The sequence below is a fragment of the Microtus pennsylvanicus genome, chromosome 11 (genome assembly GCF_037038515.1).
Source record: "Microtus pennsylvanicus isolate mMicPen1 chromosome 11, mMicPen1.hap1, whole genome shotgun sequence".
In the NCBI taxonomy this organism is placed as follows: domain Eukaryota; kingdom Metazoa; phylum Chordata; class Mammalia; order Rodentia; family Cricetidae; genus Microtus; species Microtus pennsylvanicus.
The window spans coordinates 33,950,028-33,970,204 of record NC_134589.1 but is presented as its reverse complement, the minus strand read 5'-3'; the positions used below and the strand labels follow the sequence as shown (position 1 = coordinate 33,970,204).

Here is a 20,177-nt window from a genome sequence, read left to right as displayed (position 1 = left end):
GGTAAACTGGGCCTCTTTCTCCTCAGGAACCACAGTTCCCTGGTGTGCTGCCTTCCGGGGACCCTACAGAGAGGGGCTGCTTCAGGAAGGCCCGCGAAGGTGACCCCAGTGGCCTGCTCGGCCAGGCGTGTGCGCCACGCTGAGGGGGAGGGCGGGGCTCGCGCCCACTCGGCCACCACGCGGCGGGAACTCGAGGCCCCATTGGCCGCACCAAAGGGCGTGCGGGGACTCGTGCGCCAACGGTTCGGGCCTCGGCGGCCGGGCGCTGGCAGGAGGGGGCAGGGCGCAGCGAAGGCCCGGGGGATCGAGAACGGTGGGAGAGCCAGGCTCGGCGGGGCGAGGCCCAGGGCCCGGGCGGGCGATGGAGGAGGCGCTGCTGTCCACCCCCATCAACCCCAACAACTTCCCCGCCAAGCTGTGGCGGCTGGTGAACAGCCCTCGGTACCGCTCCATCCGCTGGGACGGCCGCGGCGAGGGCCTGCTCATCGACCAGCCGCTCTTCGAGGCCGAGCTGCTTAGCCCGCCGGGCCCGGGGGCCGGGGGCGCGGGGGGAGCCGGGAGCAGCAGCGGGGGCGGCGGCAGCGGCGTCGGGGCAGCCGGGGCCGAGCCCGAGCTCTTCAAAACCACCAACTTCACCAGCTTCATCCGCCAGCTCAACCTCTACGGCTTCCGCAAGGTGGTGCTGGGTGGGCCGGGGGCAGCGGGGCCCGGGCCAGGGCCTGGGGCTGGCGGGCCGGCGGGCGACGGGCCACTCCACCACTTCCACAGCCCGCACTTCCGTCGCGACCAGCCTCAGCTGCTCGTTCACCTCAAGAGGCTCACCAGCGCCAACAAGGCCAAGCTGGCGGCCGGACTGGAGGTGCCCTGTCGCCCGCCCAACCGCTTCCAGCGGCTCCTCATCACCTCAGCCTCTGCCTCCGCCTCCGCTTCCACCTCCCCGCTGCAGCATCAGGACCCGCCGCCCCAGCCCGCAGGGCCCCGGCCAGAGCAGCATGGTGAGTTTGTGGCACCTGGATCCTCGCTCTCCATCATGCACGGGGGCGAGCACCGTTTTTGCACAGCCCCAGGACTAGGTCACATCACTTGCATCATCCGCACTAGCACCTGCATTTCCTCTGGCAAGAGTCCATAAGCATCCCCTGGTCTGTGTCTGGCTACCAAAAGGACACAGGCTTTAGGTTTGTTTTCCAGTCCTCTCCAAGAGAGTGAATCCCATGAGTTAACCTACTTCCATTTACTTCTGCCTAGTCTCTCCACTGTGATCATCTAGAATAAGCTGTCGATTATCGACGCACTGGGTGGGAAGGGCCGCCCATTGTCTGGCCATCAAAAGAACAGGCACTCAACAGGTTCCAGTGTGAAGGGACAAAGTCACCGCCAAGAAAACTTGAGGCATTAACCCAACCAAGGGAAAGGGGAACAGGTTCTGCGCGTGGAAATTTGTTCTTGAAGCAACATGCCACCTTTCACCTATTGACGCATCTCATTGAAGTATCAATGAGAACAGTCATATTGAAAGCTCCAAGAAATATAGAGAGTGGTAAACACTGTTTATATATCTAAGGGGTAAGCTCTTCTGCAATGTAGAAACAGTTCACTGATACTTCCATCCTAGCTCTTTAGAGCTTGATGCCTTACTTGAGATGTGGGTAAACATAAAGCAAAGTAGTTGAAACAAAACAGCCGGGCGGTGGTGGCGCACGCCTTTAATCCCAGCACTCGGGAGGCAGAGGCAGGCGGATCTCTGTGAGTTCGAGGCCAGCCTGGTCTACAAGAGATAGTTCCAGGGCAGGAACCAAAAGCTATGGAGAAACCCTGTCTCGAAAACAAACAAACAAACAAACAAAAGACAAAAAAAAAAAGCTAGATGTCAAGCTTAGTTTAAAAGAACTTTAGGAAGCATACAATCATAGTTTATTGATTTTTCATTACTCCTGGTTATTCAGGATGGGAGGGACTGATATTTAGTGAAAAATTCAGAAACTTTTGGCCATAGTTCTTTGATGGACTTGACTGGAGCTGCCTTTCTGTCTGCACACGTGAGGGTGGCTTTTTCCCTTGCTCTGTATGGCGGCCACAATAGACAGCCGCACCAAGGAAGCAACAGGATACACTAATGGGGATTTGGGATTCTTTTTTTTCTCACCTTCAGATAGAAGAGTAATAGAACCATTTTCAGACAGTTAGCATGGTTAAACATAAAGAAGTCTGGGATATTTTTGAAGCATGGGACAATTTAAATGTACATGGTTCCTTTCAACTAGGCCCAGTACTGAAGCAATTCTGCATTTGGAATTCGGAAGAGAAGAGCCTAGGTTTTCTGTCTGTGGAGTTTAGAAGATGAGGAACTAGTTTAGAGTTCTAGTGACAAGCTGAGAAAGTAACAGTGGCATGGGAATGTTCTAAAGGAATTCTAAAGGAAAAGTGAGCTGCCTCCGTGTGGTGAGCCTTGATTCAGCTGGGGAGAAGGACAGCAGAGACAGTTCTAGGGAATATGTTTCTCGGGAACTCCAGCTGGAGTTGTTGTTCATTTTGTTTTGTTTTTTAAGTCTTATTTCTAGAGGGCTTAAGGGAAGAATACAGGGAAATAACCATCTCAGGACAAATTCTCTTTAATCTTTTCCCCTCGTCTATCTTAAACCAGCTGTATTCTTTTTGTTGTTGTTTAAAATTGCACATATTTACTTGTGTATCCATGCACATGTATGCTCTTGATGTCTGTGGCATGTGTGTAGGGTCAAAGGACAGATTGTTATGAGTCTGTTCTCTTTTACTTTTATCAAGTGAGCCCTTTTGTGTTGTTTTATTGTCCTAGTTTTATTCATAAGGCCAGTGGCGAATTTGTTTAAGCATTTTAAAGATTATTTGTTGAAAAATTCATGCTTTTTCAGCGTGGCAGTATGTGAATGTGTTTTCAGGCATCTCCTATTTCTTCCTGCTGTTTTGTACAAAAGGATGCTAGCCATTGCCTATACTTAGTGCGGCAGGCAATTGTGTTATTGGCTGCCGTGGAATGTAATTCTTTTGTTGTTCCAAGAATGCTGTCGCAATTTGTTTCCTTCTTTGTGCCAAGGTTCTTGGCACTTCTATTTTTTCTCACCTTTTTTTTCCATTTTAATTTTCGAACACAAGGTCTTGGTATGTAGTCTAGGTTGGGCCTGACTTTGCAATCTTCCTGACTCAGCCTCCCAAAAGCTGGGATTACAGGCATGTGCCACCCTGCTAGGCTTCTCACACTAGTTTTTATTCTACTTGAACTTGTCCCAGTTATATGGCTGCTGCTTCCTGCCTTCCAAATCTTCCTTAATTGTAGAATGGTCTACTTAAGGGCCTAATCTTCTAATTTAGATCCACTAAGTCAAGAATATACCTGATAAAAAGTGTGGAGATTGTGTTTTTTCTCTTTCTATAGTCCATTTATGTTATTTTCACTGGCGATTTATAATATGTACTACTGGTCAAATGGAGTTTAAAGTCTGGGAAGTAGATGCTCTTGTGTGAACACAACAAGCTCTCAATAGGCAGATTTTGGGATTCTTTAATGGAAATGGCTAGTTTGGTTTCATTTCCATAAAAGGAATAGAATCTTGAAAGTCAACAATCCATTGTGCCCCACATTTTCAGAATTCTGAATTCAAATATACCTTGAAGATGTTCTGAAGACACAAATACGATGACTTATGATTACTTGGTTAGAGAGAGCCCTATTAGCTAATTGTTTTTAAAAGAATAAAAATGAACTAACCGTGTTTCCATTCTTTAAGAAACAAGTTGAAGTAATGACTCCCCCCTCACAGTTTTGGAGGCTATTTTTATTAATACTTAGAATTTTTCATCGTTTTGTATTTTGGTCATATGCATCCCTCACTCCTCCCTCTAATTCTTTCCAAATTCAGCCTTGCCAGCTTCATGGCCCCTCTTCCATGTTTTTAACTGAGTCTAGTTCCTACTGCTCATGGACTCACTCAGGGTGTGGGGCCATCCACTGGAGTGTTATTGACCCATTGGGGTCACACACCCTTAAAGAAAACTGACTCTCCTTTCCCCGGAACCCATCAACAACTCAATAGTGAGGAATGACCTAATCCTGACAATATTGTTATATTACCAGCATCTAAAATAGGTAATTACCCAACACTCAGAGTTTATCAGCAGGGAAGCAGAACCTTTTTTTTTTCTTTCAAGGCAGGGTTTTTCTATAGCTTTGACCGTCCTGGAACTAGCTCTGTAGACTAGGCTGGCCTCCAACTCACAGAACTTGGCATGCCCTCTGGGGATTAAAGGTGTGTGCCATCGCCTCCTGGCCAGAATTTATTTTTAAATTCAGATTTAAACTACATTTTTGGAACCTAACTAGAGACTGAACAGCCTATCCCTGAAAAGTCCAGAAGGTTTAATGAACTGTGTGTAACATAGTTTTGGCATGTGAAACCTCCAAGGAGAAAGCAAGTAGGAGAGGGGTAGTTGGGATGCTCAGAAACACCTGTTGTGAAAAGCACCGATTTCCTGGGGAAACCAGAATTGTCACTTGAATACTTTCCGTCTTCTAAACCAGGATTTTTTTTTTATTCTTTATTAGATAGTGTGCTTGATTTCTCAGGTTCCAGAATTTGTGTTGTTAGTATTCATGCATTTATTTGTTTACTCTTGGTGTTAATGCTTTATTTGCTAAGGAAATTAGTTGCCGTGGGAAATAGAATGGGAGATGTGTTGAATGGTTTATAATTTATTTGAATGGGTAGATATTTGAGTAACATCTTTCAACATGTAACTTAACACTGAAGTCACACATAAATTAAGTTTTGTCTCTCTTTAATAAAGATTAGCTCAATAAAGTAGATTGCTTATTAAGATTAGTTTAAGGAAGCATGTTGGAAGGAAGTCGTGAACCATGTATATAGTCAATAGGTAATAGTCTCCTTCTGAATAAATTAGTTTTTTATATTCAAGAATTCCAATCTATAAATCCAAGCTATAGTATTTATAGCTATCATCTTCTCACTACAAACTTTTGTCCTTTTCCTCCCAATTTTCTTTCTACCTAGTTAGATTAGGGAAAACAGATGCTCATGTTGGAGTCTCTGAGATTAGATGCCTCAAGTTTTAATCAGTGCTTCCTATGGCACACGTGCCAGTAAGGGTGTGAAGGCCACTGGAAAGGTCTCTGTTGGAGACTAAGGAAAAAGAAAAATGCAGGGCTTGCACTCTAGCTCAGTGGGTCAAGTGCTTGTCTAGCATATGGAAGTCATATGCAAAAGCTTTGATCCCAGGCCTGAAAAGAGAGAAAACCTCAGGAAAGATGATTGCTTACTTGAAAAGATGAAAAAACCAAGGTGAAAGTTTTCAAGCCTGATTTTTGTTGGCATTGTTAAGTGGAGTGTGGTGGCACATGCCTTGATCCTACCAGTCAGTTGGCTGAGGCAGGAAAATCGCTTAAACTTGGGCTATGTAGTGAGTAATCAGCCCAGGTTAGAACAACATAGCAAGACTCTCTCCAACAATTTACTACTTAACTATAAAATGAATAAATCGAGGGACCAGTGCGCTGGCTCAGTGAATAAAGATACTTGATGAATTGGATCTCCCATAACCCACTTGGTAGAGGGGAGAACCAATTCCTGAAAATTGTCCTGACAGCCACACACATGCTGTGGCAGGCATGCCCAAACAATAAGTAAATAGTTAATCTTTGCAATAAAGAAATATAAAAGTCTTTGTGGCTCTTGTTATGAATTCTTATTTATTCTGAACATTTCTTTTACATGTATAGTAGAGTGATACTTTCCTACTTATTAAAGCTCCTAAAGGTCTTGAAAGAAAACTTATAGTTTTGATTTAATTTAAACATTAGAGGTTGGCTACTTTAACTTTTATGTCAGTCATGTTGAGAATCATCAAGAGTTGGTTATTCTTTCAGCACTGTATTCTGAATTTCTTTTTGCTAAATTTAAAGTTCTGTTGTGTTTAAAAATAGCTGATAGGTGAGCAGCTGCATATTTTTGACCTTTGTTTACTGTCTGAGAGTGTATTGTAAAGTTTGTAAATGTGTTCTTCCTCTTTTATGCAGGACCAGTGGCTGTAGGACAATTTCACCGGTCATTCCGGCGAGATAATTTGTCTCCTTATTCCTACGTATCAACTTCATCCCACAACCACAGCACGTTCCCTCTGAAAGGTTTAGATCGAACCCCGATTCCTCCTAGAACATGGCAGAACTCCCTTGGAATGCACCCTGGACAAGTGGAGACATCTCCCACTTTTTCAGATAAAGGGGTTCCATTTCCTGTACTGCAGAGATTTCCAACTGAGGTTACTTACACGCTGCAGCCCAGCGCCACATCTGTACATGTTCAACAAGGTCCTCAAACAATGGTCAGCTCCTCCCAAAAATACAGTAACTACACACCCTCGGCGCAGTACTCCCAAGCCTACTACCCAACAGGTAGGAAACATTCAAGTTCACTGGCTTCTATAAAGGTAGCTTATAAGAGCATTTATATTTTTGTAATATTTCAGTCTTTGTGTGCTTAACAAATAGGAATATGCATTTTAAAAATGTCATGACTTCTTATTTATTTATTTATTTTTGCTTTTTCGAGACAGGGTTTCTCTGAGGTTTTGGAGCCTGTCCTGGAACTAGCTCTTGTAGACCAGGCTGGTCTCGAACTCCCAGAGATCTGCCTGCCTCTGCCTCCCAAGTGCTGGGATTAAAGGCGTGCGCCACCACCGCCTGGCTATGACTTCTTAACCAGGCATATTTTTAAACAATATAAAATGCTTAGGGACTGGAGAGCTGGTCCAGTGGTTAAGAGAGTATACTGTTCCTGCAGAGAACCCTGGCTCACGTGTCAGGAGGCTCACAACTGTCTTAACTTCAGCTCAGGGGTCCAGTGCCTCTGGCTTCACTAGCACGTGCACTCATGTACATATCTCACCCTACATGCTCCTAATTAATGAAATAAATGTTACATATATGGTACGTATATAAAGTTTCATCTGTTCTTAAGGATTTTGAGAATCTGTTACCACATAAAAGTGTATATTTTCAGTAAAATGAAAATTCTATATCCACAAAGTGTATTCTAATTTTGAGATTAAGATTCAGTGCCCTGGGAGGCTGGAGAGATGGCTCAGAGGTTAAAAACACTGATTGCTTTTCTAGAGGACTCAGGTTCAATTCCCAGCACCCACATGACAGCTCACAACTGTCTGGAACTCCAGTTCCAGGGAATCCGACACATATAGACAAAACACCAAGACATACCAAACACATAGAGATTCAATGCCCTGGAACCTTACTTCCTTTCTTCCATTGTTGTCATGTTTCAGTAAGTTTGTCTTTAAAATATGTTTTTTATTTCACAACTGAGATTACCTCATAATTAAATCATTTTAGTATTTCAGTAATGAAGTTTAATAAGAACACATACTCTTAGCTGGGTAGTGGTGGCGCATACCTTTACTCCCAGCACTCGGGAGGCAGAGACAAGCAAATCTCTGTGAGTTCGAGTCCAGCTTGGTCTACAGAGCTAGTCCCAGGACAGCCAGGATTGTTACACAAAGAAACTCTGTCTCAAAAAAACCAAAAAGGAAAAAGAACACATAGTCTGAAAATTAAATCCTTAAAGTGTGATGAAGAGTAGAGCCCTGCACTATTCACCACAGCCAACTTAAGAACTGAGGAGTAACAGGCAAACTGACTGTGTAGCTGTGACTCCAGCCAAGGACAGTGAGGACAGGCTGGTAGATCCCAAGACATCAGGCAATCCTTCCAGTAGTTAGTTACCATTGCTTTTGCCTCTTGGAAACAATTTTAGTATTTTCAAATAACTTTATGCAGGATAGAATTATTTCATTCAAATTATATCTTATTTTATAGACACGCTGTAGCAGTGGTGTGTTTCCTCATTTGTAGTTCAGTGTTTTGACATTGAGACAAAATTCACCCTCAGTAACCACACCCTCAATTTACATACAAACAATTAGAAAAATTCTCAATGTTTTAAGTAAGTTTATAATTTTGTGTGGGTACCATTCCTAGTTAGCCTTGGCTGTGTGTGGTCTGTGGCCATGGGTTGGACAAGCCTGCACAGTAAGGCAGTAGACACAAGACAAGGGTCAACGCTTTCAGAAAAGACCAGGCAGAGAAGGAAGGGGACATTTCTCTCCTTCATGAATTAAGACTCTAGGAGCATTGATTTTTGTCAATTTTGCAGATCGAGAAAATCTCTGAAAGGCGTTTTCTAGGCCATTCTCCCAGGGAAAACTTAGCAAAATAAGAAAAAGGAATATAAGCTAGAAAAGGAATTAAATAAGTTGACATTTAAAAGTGTAAATGTGGTGACTGGTGTGTTTGTGATACTGTTCTCTGACGGTTAACTGGGAAATGTCTGGATCTTCTGCTGACTCGTTGCATTTTGCCTGATATAAATATCAAAGGGATTGCTCTACTTTAACCAATTGACCAAGTGGAATCCAATGTGGATGTTTAGAGCTACTACTCCTCTGGTGATAGAGCTGAGAAAAAAGGAGAGTAAATATGACTTAATGTTTTAATTGTTTTGCCTATTAGTAAAAGCAGAAAGATTTGTATGGTCTGAAGAGAAACCAGAATACCATTTTTGCCCCTTAGAAATTTTTAAAATTTTAGTCTTATATAGAAAATGATTAGACTCTAATATTTTTCCTGATTTGCAACTACTTCTTTGAAAAAAAAGTGCAGTCTTTAAAAGTAGAAGATGGCACTGGGTGGTGGTGGCACACGCCTTTAATTCCAGCACTTGGGAGGCAGAGACAGGTGGATCTCTGTGAGTTTGAGGCAGGCTGGTCTACAAGAGTTAGTTCCAGGACAACCAGGACTGTTACACAGAGAAACCCTGTATCAAAAAAGCCAAAAAAAAAAGTAGATGATGGCTAAATTTATGTTCATAAGTTATCAATCTTAAATACGCTAGAAAAGTAGGTTTTTTTGTTACTGATGAATTTAATCCAATATTTTTTTCTTTTAAAGATAAGATTTATTTACTCTTTAGCAATAGTTACCTTTAACAACTAGATTATATTCTGACTTTATTAATAAATATGAATTTATTCTTATTCATCCATTGAATGTATTAATTTATTTTAACAAACAAGGCATTTCTAGCTAAGTTATTTTAGCTGCATTCTATGTATGCATATGTGTAAGTAGATAGACACAGATTCTCTGTCTTCATACACACACACACACACACACACACATATTGAGACTGTATCTATCTCTCTATATAGTACTGGCTGCCCTGGAACTCACTATATAGGCCAGGCTGGCCTTCAACTCACAGAGATCTGCCTGCCTCTGCCGCCTAAGTGCTGGGACTAAAGGCATGCACCACCACTGCCAGGCTAAATACTTTTGTAGATGGAAATTTCTTTTCTGCCCAGTTCTGCAGCCATTCAGTCCCAGGGAAACACACAGACACTTATATTAATTATTAACTGTTTGGCCTCTTAGCTCAGGCTTATTATTAACTAGCTCTTACAACTTAAATGAACCCATAATTCTTGTCTATGTTTAGCCACATGGTTTGGTACTTTTTCTCATTAAGGCATTCTCATCTTGTTTTCTCTGCATCTGGCTGGTGACTGCGCCTCTGCCTTTCCTCTTCCCAGAATTCTTCTAGTCTGGTCACCCTGTTTATACTTCCTGCCTGGCTACTTGCCAATCAGCATTTTATTAAACTAATACAAGTGACAAATCCTGCTGGGCAGCCGTGGCACATGCCTTTAATCCCAGCACTTGGGAGGCAGAGACAGGTGGATCTCTGTGAGTTCCAGGTCAGCCTGGTCTACAGGAGGTAGTTCCAGGACAGGCTCTAAAGCTACAGCAAAACCCTATCTCGAAAAACCGAAGGGAAAAAAAAAAGTGACAAATCTTTACAGTGTACAAGAGTATAATACCACAGCATATTTTCTTTTACTTAAAACACTAAAGACTCAAAAGCTTCTTGTGTGTCTGGAGACAGGTCTCAGCAGTTAAGAGCATTGGCTGCTCTTGAAGGGTACTTAGGTTCAATTCCTAGAACTCACATGGTGATTCACAAACATTTGTAACTCCATTTCCAGAGAATCCAACACCCTCTTCTGACCTCCACAGGCACCAAGCATGCATATGGTACATACACATACATGCAGGCAAAATATTCATACATATTGAAATAAATAAACCTTTAAAAAAGCTTCTTGGGGGTTAAATTTTAGACTATGCAGGAAAGTGTAGACACGTACCCTTATCTTTCCAATTTGGAGTTTTGGAGGCATATTCTTATGAAACTATCAGACGTGGTGGCTTGAGCGCTATATTCCTTAACCTGCAGGAACAGGTGAATATAACATGGAAGTTTTTAAATTGGAAAATATACTTGGAGTTCTAAGCAATAGTCATTAAAACTAGAGAGATGAGAACCACTTATACATTCCTCGTTAGAAAATGTTACAAGTTGTAAATACTATTCAATCTTTGCAGAAATAGTATTTGTTAAATTACTGATTTGGGGTGTTATTAAAAATATTTTATTTTCAAGCTGGGCAGTGGTGGTGCACACCTTTAATCCCAGCACTCAGCAGGCAGGTGGATCTCTGTAAGTTCGAGGCCAGCCTGGTCTACAGAGCGAATTCCAGGACAGGCTCCAAAAAGCTTAAAAGAGAAACCCAGTCTTAAAACACAAACAAACAAATAAACAAAACCTTTTATTTTCAGCTGGGTATGAATGGCGCATACCTTTAATCCCAGCATGGGGAAGCAGAGGCAGATCTCTGTGAGTTTGAAATCAGCCTGGTCTACAGACTGAGTTCCAGGGCTACACAGAGAAACCCTGTCTCAAGAAACCAAAACCCAAAACAAACAAACAAATAAAACTTTACTTGTGAACTTGTAAATTAATACTTGTCTGCAAGAGTTCAAGGCAAGTATGTAGAAGGAACCATTAAGAGCAAGGAGGGTGTGGGGCCGTGGCTTAGTGATGCAGTTCTTGCCTAGCTCACTGGGCCCCAGCTCCAGCCCAGCACTGAAGAGCAGAAAGAGCAGCACAAATAAGAGCCCCTGTCATTTGGCATATCGTGTTGATTGTATTTTGTTTTGTCAGCATTTAACAAGGATAATTTGAGATGACTATAAAGTTTCTGAAATTATGAGAATAATAAAAACAAAATCTTCTGACAGCTTCTACACTTGCTCTTAGCCAAAAGGCTGGCTGAGCAGTGCTTGTGATGGCTTCGAATACATGACGTGAAGTGAGTGAGAGTCTTTGCACACTCTGCAGTGCTGCTGCATAAATAGAGTTGTATTGTTAAAGATGAGCTGTCTTCTCTGGGAATGAGAATTTCATAAAAACTGCTGTGCGATTGCCTAACTTCTCCAGTAGGGTGAAGGATACAAAATGCTAAGCAATATAGTCGCTATTTACTAAGCGCCTATTAACAGCATTGTGAACACCCTCTCAAAGCCAGATCAGCTCTTAGTGCTGAAAGGCAAGCCGACCTCTACCACATTTGCTTAGGTCACAACAAAAAGACTAACTGAAGAGTTACCAAATTCCAGTCCCTTCAAAACAAACTCTTATCATCTGAGGCTCAGGTAAAATTTTAATAAAAATACTTAACTACTTCTAAAAATTAGTTGTGAGGCGCTGGAGAGATGTAGTATCCTCTCTTCTAATTGTCTGCCTTTTAAACCAAAGCTGTCCTAGTCAGCAACTGCAACTCTGCCGCTACCAGCAGGCTAGGATGCAAGAGCCTCAGCCCTAAGAAATTCTGGTCCCTATGGTACCTACTCTTTCAAAACTACTAAGAGAACTTACTAAATCTCTGTCCTGCTAAAGAATTCAATATTCACGGCGCGGTAGTGGCACACACCCTTTAATCTCAGCACTCAGGAGGCAGAGGCAGGTGGATCTCTGTGAGTTTGAGGCCAGCCTGGTCTACAAGAGCTAGTTCCAGGACAGCCTCCAAAGCCACAGAGAAACCCTTTCTCGAAAAACCAAAAGAAAAAAGAATTCAAGATTCAAGGGTGGAGGTAGAATTGTGCCTCCCAGAGAGGCTGAATAGTAAACAGCTCACCTAGCTTGCCTCCTCCCATCTCCCAAGAAGTCCTTTTTCTCTCTCCTCTTTATAAACCCTTCTCGACCTGGCTCCTCCCTACTACTTCCTGTCAGCTAGATGCTCATGCAGCCTCCAGACCACTGGTGAATTTTATTTAACCAAGCACATCTTTGCATGATTAAACAAAGTGTTCCAGAACATAAAAGTAACACACCTTAAAATAATATTCTACACCAGAGCTGGCTTGATGGTTAAGAGCACTGACTGCTCTTGCAGAGGACCTGGGTTCAGTTCCCAACATTTGCATGGTGGCTCACAGTCATTTACAGCTCCAAGTCCAAGAGTTCTGGTGCCCTTTTCTGACTTTTCTGCCCATTTATGGGCTGGGGGTGGGGCAGGGGAAGCTGCAAGTTTTTAACCCTAGTACTCAGGAGGCAGAGGCAGTCAGTCTCTTAAGTTCAAGGCCAGCCTGGTCTACGTGGTCTACATAGTGAGCTCCAGGACAGCCAGAGCTACATAGTAAGACTCTATTTCTAAATAAATAAATAAAATCATTAGATTTGGCCTCTTTAAATAGTATGACTAATAATTTCATAAATGGTTTTTATAGTAAAGCCAGGAACTAAAAAAAAAATGCAATCAGGCTAACAAAATGATCATCAGAATCTTCTTGTATTTGTCCCCCTTTGAAGCACTCATTTTCCTTGCCTAGAACATTTTTACATCCTAACTCCTCAAAGACAAACTGTTGGGTCCGATGGTAGTTGATTCTATCTAGACTCTCACCCTCTGTTACTTTTAGTGTGATATTATAATCTCCCTCTTTTGTAGAAAATGTTCATTTTAGGCCTTTTAATTTTATTCATTTTTACTATGTATTTAAATATACTTAATATTCATCCATCCATATTTACCTATCAAGTTCTGTGTTACGAATTTTTTTTTCTTGACTAACATGCTGAATTGGCTCAAAATAAACTTTGCCTTTTCAAAATCATTTCTTTCCTTTCTGTGTGTATGTGTGTGGTGTGTGTGTGTGTGTGTGTGTGTGTGTGTGTGTGTTTGCATGTGTTGTGAATATGTGCCTGTGGAGGACAAAGGTTGGGGGTTTTCCTTGATCATTCTCCACTTTATTTCCTGAGGCGGGGTTTCTCCGTGGCTGACTAGCATAGATAGTCAGCATGCCCAGGGATCTTCCGCTTCTGCCTCCTGTGTGGCTTGTATGTAGGACTGAAGAGCCACACTCCAGTCCTGGTCTTCATGCTCATGCTGAAAGAGCTTCACCCTCTGAGCCTTCTCTCCAGCCCCCAAAGTTACATTTTTAAAGTCAAAGTCATGATGATAGCAAATTGTAGCTGTCCTTAACTTCATTTTAAAATGAACAGTTACTATGACCAGGCACTGCTTTAAGGACTTTCCAAACATTAATTCATTTAATTCTCAGACTTACCTTATAAGATAGATTTTGTCATTTTATAGATGGAGAAACTGAGGCACAATTGATAAGTGGCAGACTGATGGAGAAGCCTATCTATCTACTACCTGTCTTCTGTCTATCTACATTCTTACAAAAAGCCCCCAACGTGCATGCATGCGTTTGTGTGTGTGTTGTTTCTGTTGCTGTTGTTTTGCTGTATTTCTCTTTTAGGGGATTCTTCTGGTATTTCTCTCTTATCAGGTGTGGTAGACAAGGAAGATTGATGGAGAGATGTACCCTTGTATGCTGCTGGTGGCGTTGGGACTGCTCTGGGTTATTAGTTCATTCTACCTGAAGAAAGGGAACGTGATCCAGATGTTAGAGTGGAAAGGCCAAATTGGGTTGTGTGGCTGCTTTTAATGCATTTCAGTATTTTCTCTTCTGAGCAGTTTTTGATTATAATGGACCCTTGGTAAATGTTCTGTTGAGTGGAGTGGACTGGTTCTGGTTCATTTAGTCATCTGACATGGCCATCAATGGGTTATATTCTCAGTTTCTCTCTCATCCTAGACAGAAGCCATAATAGTTTGGGCCAGAAACTGAATAATATCCAAGAATAGGTTTTGTAAAAATTAAAACATCCTAACATGTAAAGGATAAAATATTTTAGCCTGTATGGTACTACACACCTATAATCTCAGCGCTTGAGATATGGAGGTAGTTGGTTCTGATTTCAAGGCCAGTCTGGGCTGTATGAGACCCTCTCTCAAAAAGCAAACACACACGCACAAGAGCTGGGGACATGGTTCAATCAGTACCGTGCTTGCTATGCAAGCTTGAGAACCTGAGTTTGGACACCCAGCACCCATATAAAATGCCCAGTATATGCCTGTAGTCCTCATACTGGGAAATGGAGACAGGATCTCTAGGGCTTGGTGGCTAGGCAGCTTAGCTGAGGCTGTGAGCTCCAGTATCAGCCCCTCAAACATTGAGGAAGAAAGAGATTGAGGAAGATATTTGACATCAACCTCTGGCTTCTAAACACACACACACATACACACACACACACACACACGATAAATATTTTCAAAATTAGTCTTTTAAATGAGGCTAGTAACTAAGACTATAAGGACTAAATAATTTGTATAAATTTATGCTTTGGGGCCTGACTGAGAGTTGATCTATAAATGCTGGTAACTCTAGCACCAGGGGACCCAGTGCTCTTTATTGACCTCCATAGGCACCTGCACTCATATATACAAACCCATATGAAGATGTATACATAATTAAAATCTTCAAATACAAGATACATAAAATATTTGAATATTTTTATTTTAAAAATATTTTTCATTTTTTTTTAATATTTATTTATTTATTTATTATGTATACAATATTCTGTCTGTATGCCTGAAGGCCAGAAGAGGGCGCCAGACCTCATTTCAGATGGTTGTGAACCACCATGTGGTTGCTGGGAATTGAACTCAGGACCTTTGGAAGAGCAGGCAATGCTCTTAACCACTGAGCCATCTCTCCAGCCCCCTATTTTTCATTTTTTTAAATTGTATTTGAATTGGCTCTTGGACAAAGGAGTTGCTTATAATCATCATTATCATCATTATTATTTGAAATAGTTTCTCAAGTTGTGGTTCTGCCTCCCAAGTGCTGGGATTAAAGACTCTCATCACTTTTTATTTGATTATTTGTTTGTTTGTTTTTCCAAGACGGGGTTTCTCTGTGTTGCTTTGGTTTTCCTGGAATTTGCTCTATAGACCAGGCTGGCTTCAAACTCGTAGAGATTCTCCTGCCTCTGCCTCTCAAGTTCTGGGATTAAAGGTGTGTGCCATCATTGACCAGCCTCATCAAAATATCTTAAAGATTCATCCATTTTGTAGTATTCGTCAAATTTTTCCTTTTTGAAGATGAATGATAATTCTACATACAAGTATTGATATTTATTCATTTATCTGTTGAAGGATTCTAAGTTGGTCCCACTTTTGTAGACTATTGCTATTCTGAACTTGGGTAGAGAATGTCTTGGGTTTTTTGTTTTGTTTTGTTTTGAGACAGGACATTGCTGTTAATCCCAGGTTAGCTTCAAACTCCATGTCCTCCCTTCTGAGATTCCTGAGTGTTGAGAGTTCAGCCTTGCATCACTATACCCAACTTAAAAATATTTTTCAGGCTAGGCAGTAGTGGTGCACACTTTCAATCCTAGCACTCGGGAGGCAGAGGCAGGCAGATCTCGGAATTCGAGGCCAGTCTAGTGTATAGAGTGAGTTCCAGGACAGCCAGGGCTGTCTCAAAAAACAAAAACAAAACAACAGAAAAAAATTTCTACTTTTATTTATTTTGGGTATGCAGATGCATGTCCACTTAGGATGGGGCTATGACAATATGTGTTATAACCCTATTGTAAGTTGAAGCTATTAAAATGCATTTGATAGGGGGCTGGAGAGATGGCTCAAGTGGTTGAGAGCATTGCCTGCTCTTCCAAAGGTCCTGAGTTCAGTTCCCGGCAACCACATGGTGGCTCACAACCATCTGTAATGAGGTCTGGTGCCCTCTTCTGGCCTGCAGATATACACACAGACAGAATATTGTATACATAATAAATAAATAAATATTTAAAAAAAATAAAAAATAAAATGCATTTGATACACTTAACATTCAGAACTTTCATAGTTTACTAGTAGGGCATTATAGGGTATCAGATGTTGGGAGCTGAGGCTCACTGTTGCTGCTCAGCATCTCAGGAGTAATGAGCTGTGGAACAGATAAGGTCTCAGTGTGTGGTTTACACTGAGTTCATATCACCTGTACACCACTGTGAAGCTGAAAGACTATGAGGGGCTGTATTCCCAGAGCATTTGTGTGACTGCACATTCACTCACTATTAACACTGCACTGCCCTGGAATAGATTCAAATCTGAAATATATGTTTAAATTATTTCCATAGAGCCAGGCGTTTTGTTTTTACTTTTTGAGACAGTATTTCTCTATGTAACAGCCCTGGCTGTCCTGTAACTCGCTTTGTAGACCAGGCTGACCTCGAACTCACAGAGATCCACTTGTCTCTGCCTCCCGAGTGCCGGGTTTAAAGGCGTGCACCACCACTGCCAGCCTACACTTTTTCTTATACAGGAAGCTGGATGCCTTGAGAGAGCATTGCCTTCAGGAAGACAAAGCAAGATATAGGAGAGTGTGTCTTAGAACATGGGGATAACTTGGTTTCTTAATGTTATTGTTTTCATAATTCACAGTACATTAATTTTTCATATGCTAAGCACAAACTTGAATTTTGGCACCTAGATATTCCTGTTCCGCATACTTGCTGATAGCACACTCTTTCAATTGACTGTACAAAGTGGACTGCACTGGTAGCAAGAGTCTTTGGAAAGTGTGGCTTCACAGACTCTCCTTCCCATCCCATTTGTCATCTCTTACTGGACACGCTGAATAGTATTCATGGTTTGCTGTTTTCTTACACACAAGACTCATTTGTCAACTCTATTATAATGACATTCTCTGAGCTATATTGTACTTTTATTTCTCCAGCAAATTTTCTAGAGAGCATTTTAACATTCAAAATATTTAGACAGTAGAGCCATACTACTGGAATATTAGAAAAATAAATGTAGTCTTTGGATTAGTTTATTTGTAATGAAGTTTTGTGTTTCAGTACAATTAGGAGACAATAACCTGCAGCTCTTGACTAGGTCTTTTCTGCCACTAGGGGGCTAGGTTTTCCTTAGTAATAACTGGAGGGGAAATGTCCTTTCTTCCCAGTTTTGACACCCCTGCAGATCTGTTGTAAGGAGGCTTCTAGTTAGTACGCGGCCACTTAGCCCTGAAATAATCACACAGAAACTGTATTAATTAAATTACTGCTTGGCCCATTAGCTCTAGCTTCTTATTGGCTAACTCTTTTTTTGTTTTGTTTTGTTTCGTTTTTCGAGACAGGGTTTCTCTGTAGCTTTGGAGCCTGTCTTGGAACTAGCTCTTGTAGACCAGGCTAGCCTCGAACTTACAAAGATCCGCCTGCCTCTGCCTCCTGAGTGCTGGGATTAAAGGTGTGCGCCACCACCACCCAGCTATTACTGGCTAATAAATTGTGTATTAAGCCACATGGCTGTGGCTTACTGGCTAAAGTTCTGGCATCTGTCTCCAGCATGGCTTCTCTCCAACTTTGCCTTCTCTCTCCCAGCATTCAGTTTAGTTTTCCCTGCGTAGCTAAGATCTGCCCTATCAACAGGCCAAGGCAGTTTTCTTTATTAATTAACCATTTGTATTCACAGCATACAAAGGGGAACCCCACATTACAAATCCTCCATAGTTAACTATTTATGGATGTACTTTATTTCCCAGCATATTGATTCTCTCAAGTACAGAAGAAAATGAGTCTGCTAGAACATCAGCCTTGTTACTGTTGACAAATTTCTTATTATCTCTGAATTTTAGTTGTAAAGTAGTGTCATGCTGATTGGTTTGATAAAAATGCATAGGAAGCATCCACCATTGTGACTGAAGCATGGTGGGCATTCAACACATATCATCTTCTGTTTACCCCAAAGGTGTGATGTTGTAACTGACTCTCACTCATTCTGGAGAGACTCTCCAGAAAAGAGCTCAGTGTAGTCAGACTGACTGCACCTGTAAGTTTACTGTTCCTGTGCAAAGAGTTCCATCTGTTCATGGTATCTTAACCATAGGGAAAGGTTTGCAAGATCTATTTTTGAGTTTGTTACCTAGTACTACACACATTTTTCATTAAAATATTGACTATTGACATTTATTGATTGTTGTTGTTACTGTCCTAAGCTCATTACGTTGTTACTTGAAGCAGCCATGCTAGTAGGTTCTGTTATTACCCCTGTTTTAACAGGATGCAAACAGTGAGACCTGAAGTGATTAACCATGTTCAGATTTATAAAATACTAATTATGGAGCCAGGACACAAAACCAGGCAGGCTGAGTCCAGGATCCACGTTCCTAACCACTGCATGTTTCTCTACTAAACACATCATGTACTGATAGATTGGAGAATATGTTTACTTACTTTACTTTTAAAGCCTCCCCTCTCCAAATAGTTGCTAAAATGATTGAAACAATTATTTAGGAACTAAGAATATAGTTTCTGGTTTTAGTGAAATGAAATTACTTTCAATAAGAATAACTATTTGGTTAGAAAAGTCACAATATACTTAAGCACTGAAGAACCACTTAGTGGCTGAGGACGGAGCATGGTCAATAGATACCAGCCTCTTGTACACAGAGCCCTAGGCTTAATCCCCAGCGGTGCATACACTACGTTGGTAGCTCATGTGAGAAGTAGAGGCAGGAGAATCATGAGTTCATAGTTGTCTTCAGCTACAGAGTGAATTTTTGACCAGCCTGGGCTGCATGAGACCCTGTCTCAAAACAACAACAAAAAATAAATTAAAAACATAGACATAACCTTTTGAAAATTTATTACAGCCAGGTATAGGTACATACATTTATAAACCCAGCTCAAGAAGAAGAGAGCTAAGAGGATCACAGGAGTTCATGGTCAGCCAGGAATATACATCAAGATCTTGTCTCAAAAAATAAATTAATTAAATTTATTACATGACCTTGACCATGTTTTTTAAGCAATCAACAGCACCCATTGTGTGTGTGTGTGTGTGTGTGTGTGTGTGTGTGTGTACAACAGGAAGGAAGTTCTTTGAGTGCCGTATTGTATTTGGTTGATGACTTGTTTGTATTTGAATCTGTTCCAGCTGTGCTGCAGTGCTGCTCTCCTTCCACCCACATGGATGCCCTAAGTAGCTGTGTCACTCCTACTGCCTCTTCCTATGCTCACTGTAACTACTTCCAGGTAAGATTCTTGTACACACTGGGCCTGGCAGATTTCCAGAGTAGACGCCAGAAATAAGCTGGGTTTGTGGACTTAGTTTTCTGAGTTCTAAATAAAAGAGAGTTGATGTGAGTGATGTTTGAGTGCTAGTCTTAGCTGGCATGGTCCAGTATAGGAACCATTAGCTTCATGTAATCTTTTTGTTTTTTAGACAGGGTCTTGCTAAGCAAAACTGGTCTCAAATTCATGATCCATATGTCTCCCTCTGCCTTAATGTTGGACCACAGATGTGTGTACTACCAAGCCCAGCTCACATGTAGCCTTTAACTTTAAACTGTTGGGCTAGGGATTTAGGTTAGTAGTAAAAACATTTGCTTGTCATGCACAGGACCCTGGGTTTAATCCCCAGTGCTGAAAAAAAAATTAATGAAAATTTAAAGCACTTTCTGGGGTCACACTTCATTCCATTTGTTCAGAGGTCATGTGGTTATGACCAGGAGGCTGCAGTAGAGAAGTGCAATGTTTACATCACTGCGGATGACCGTTTCATACTCTACTGTTTAGGCTTTTTCAGGATAAGATGAATACCAGTAAAACTCAGTGTATCTAAAATGACAAATTTAATTACTGGCCCCTTCAGCCTTAGCATGCATGTTGTAGACACTTACTTCAAATATATTGTCAGTATTTCTTAGGAAATGACTGCTTAGGCCGGGAGGTGGTGGCGCATGCCTTTAATCCCAGGACTCAAGAGGCAGAGGCGGATTGCTGTAAATTCAAGGCCAGCCTGGTCTACAAGAGCTAGTTCCAGGACAGGCTCCAAAGCTACAGAGAAACCCTGTCTTG

At 41.7% G+C, this 20,177-nt stretch overlaps 1 protein-coding gene across 1 annotated transcript in view; it reads left to right on the top strand.

Annotated features, from left to right (window-relative positions):
* Positions 1 to 361: 361 nt before the first annotated feature.
* Hsf5 (heat shock transcription factor 5) overlaps positions 362 to 20,177 on the top strand; it is a 48,552-nt gene continuing 28,736 nt past the window's right edge. Inside the window, exons 1-3 of the mRNA XM_075942277.1 lie at positions 362 to 995; positions 6,068 to 6,442; positions 19,255 to 19,352. Coding sequence (XP_075798392.1) covers positions 362 to 995; positions 6,068 to 6,442; positions 19,255 to 19,352 — 1,107 coding nt within the window. The remainder of the gene's footprint in view (positions 996 to 6,067; positions 6,443 to 19,254; positions 19,353 to 20,177) is intronic.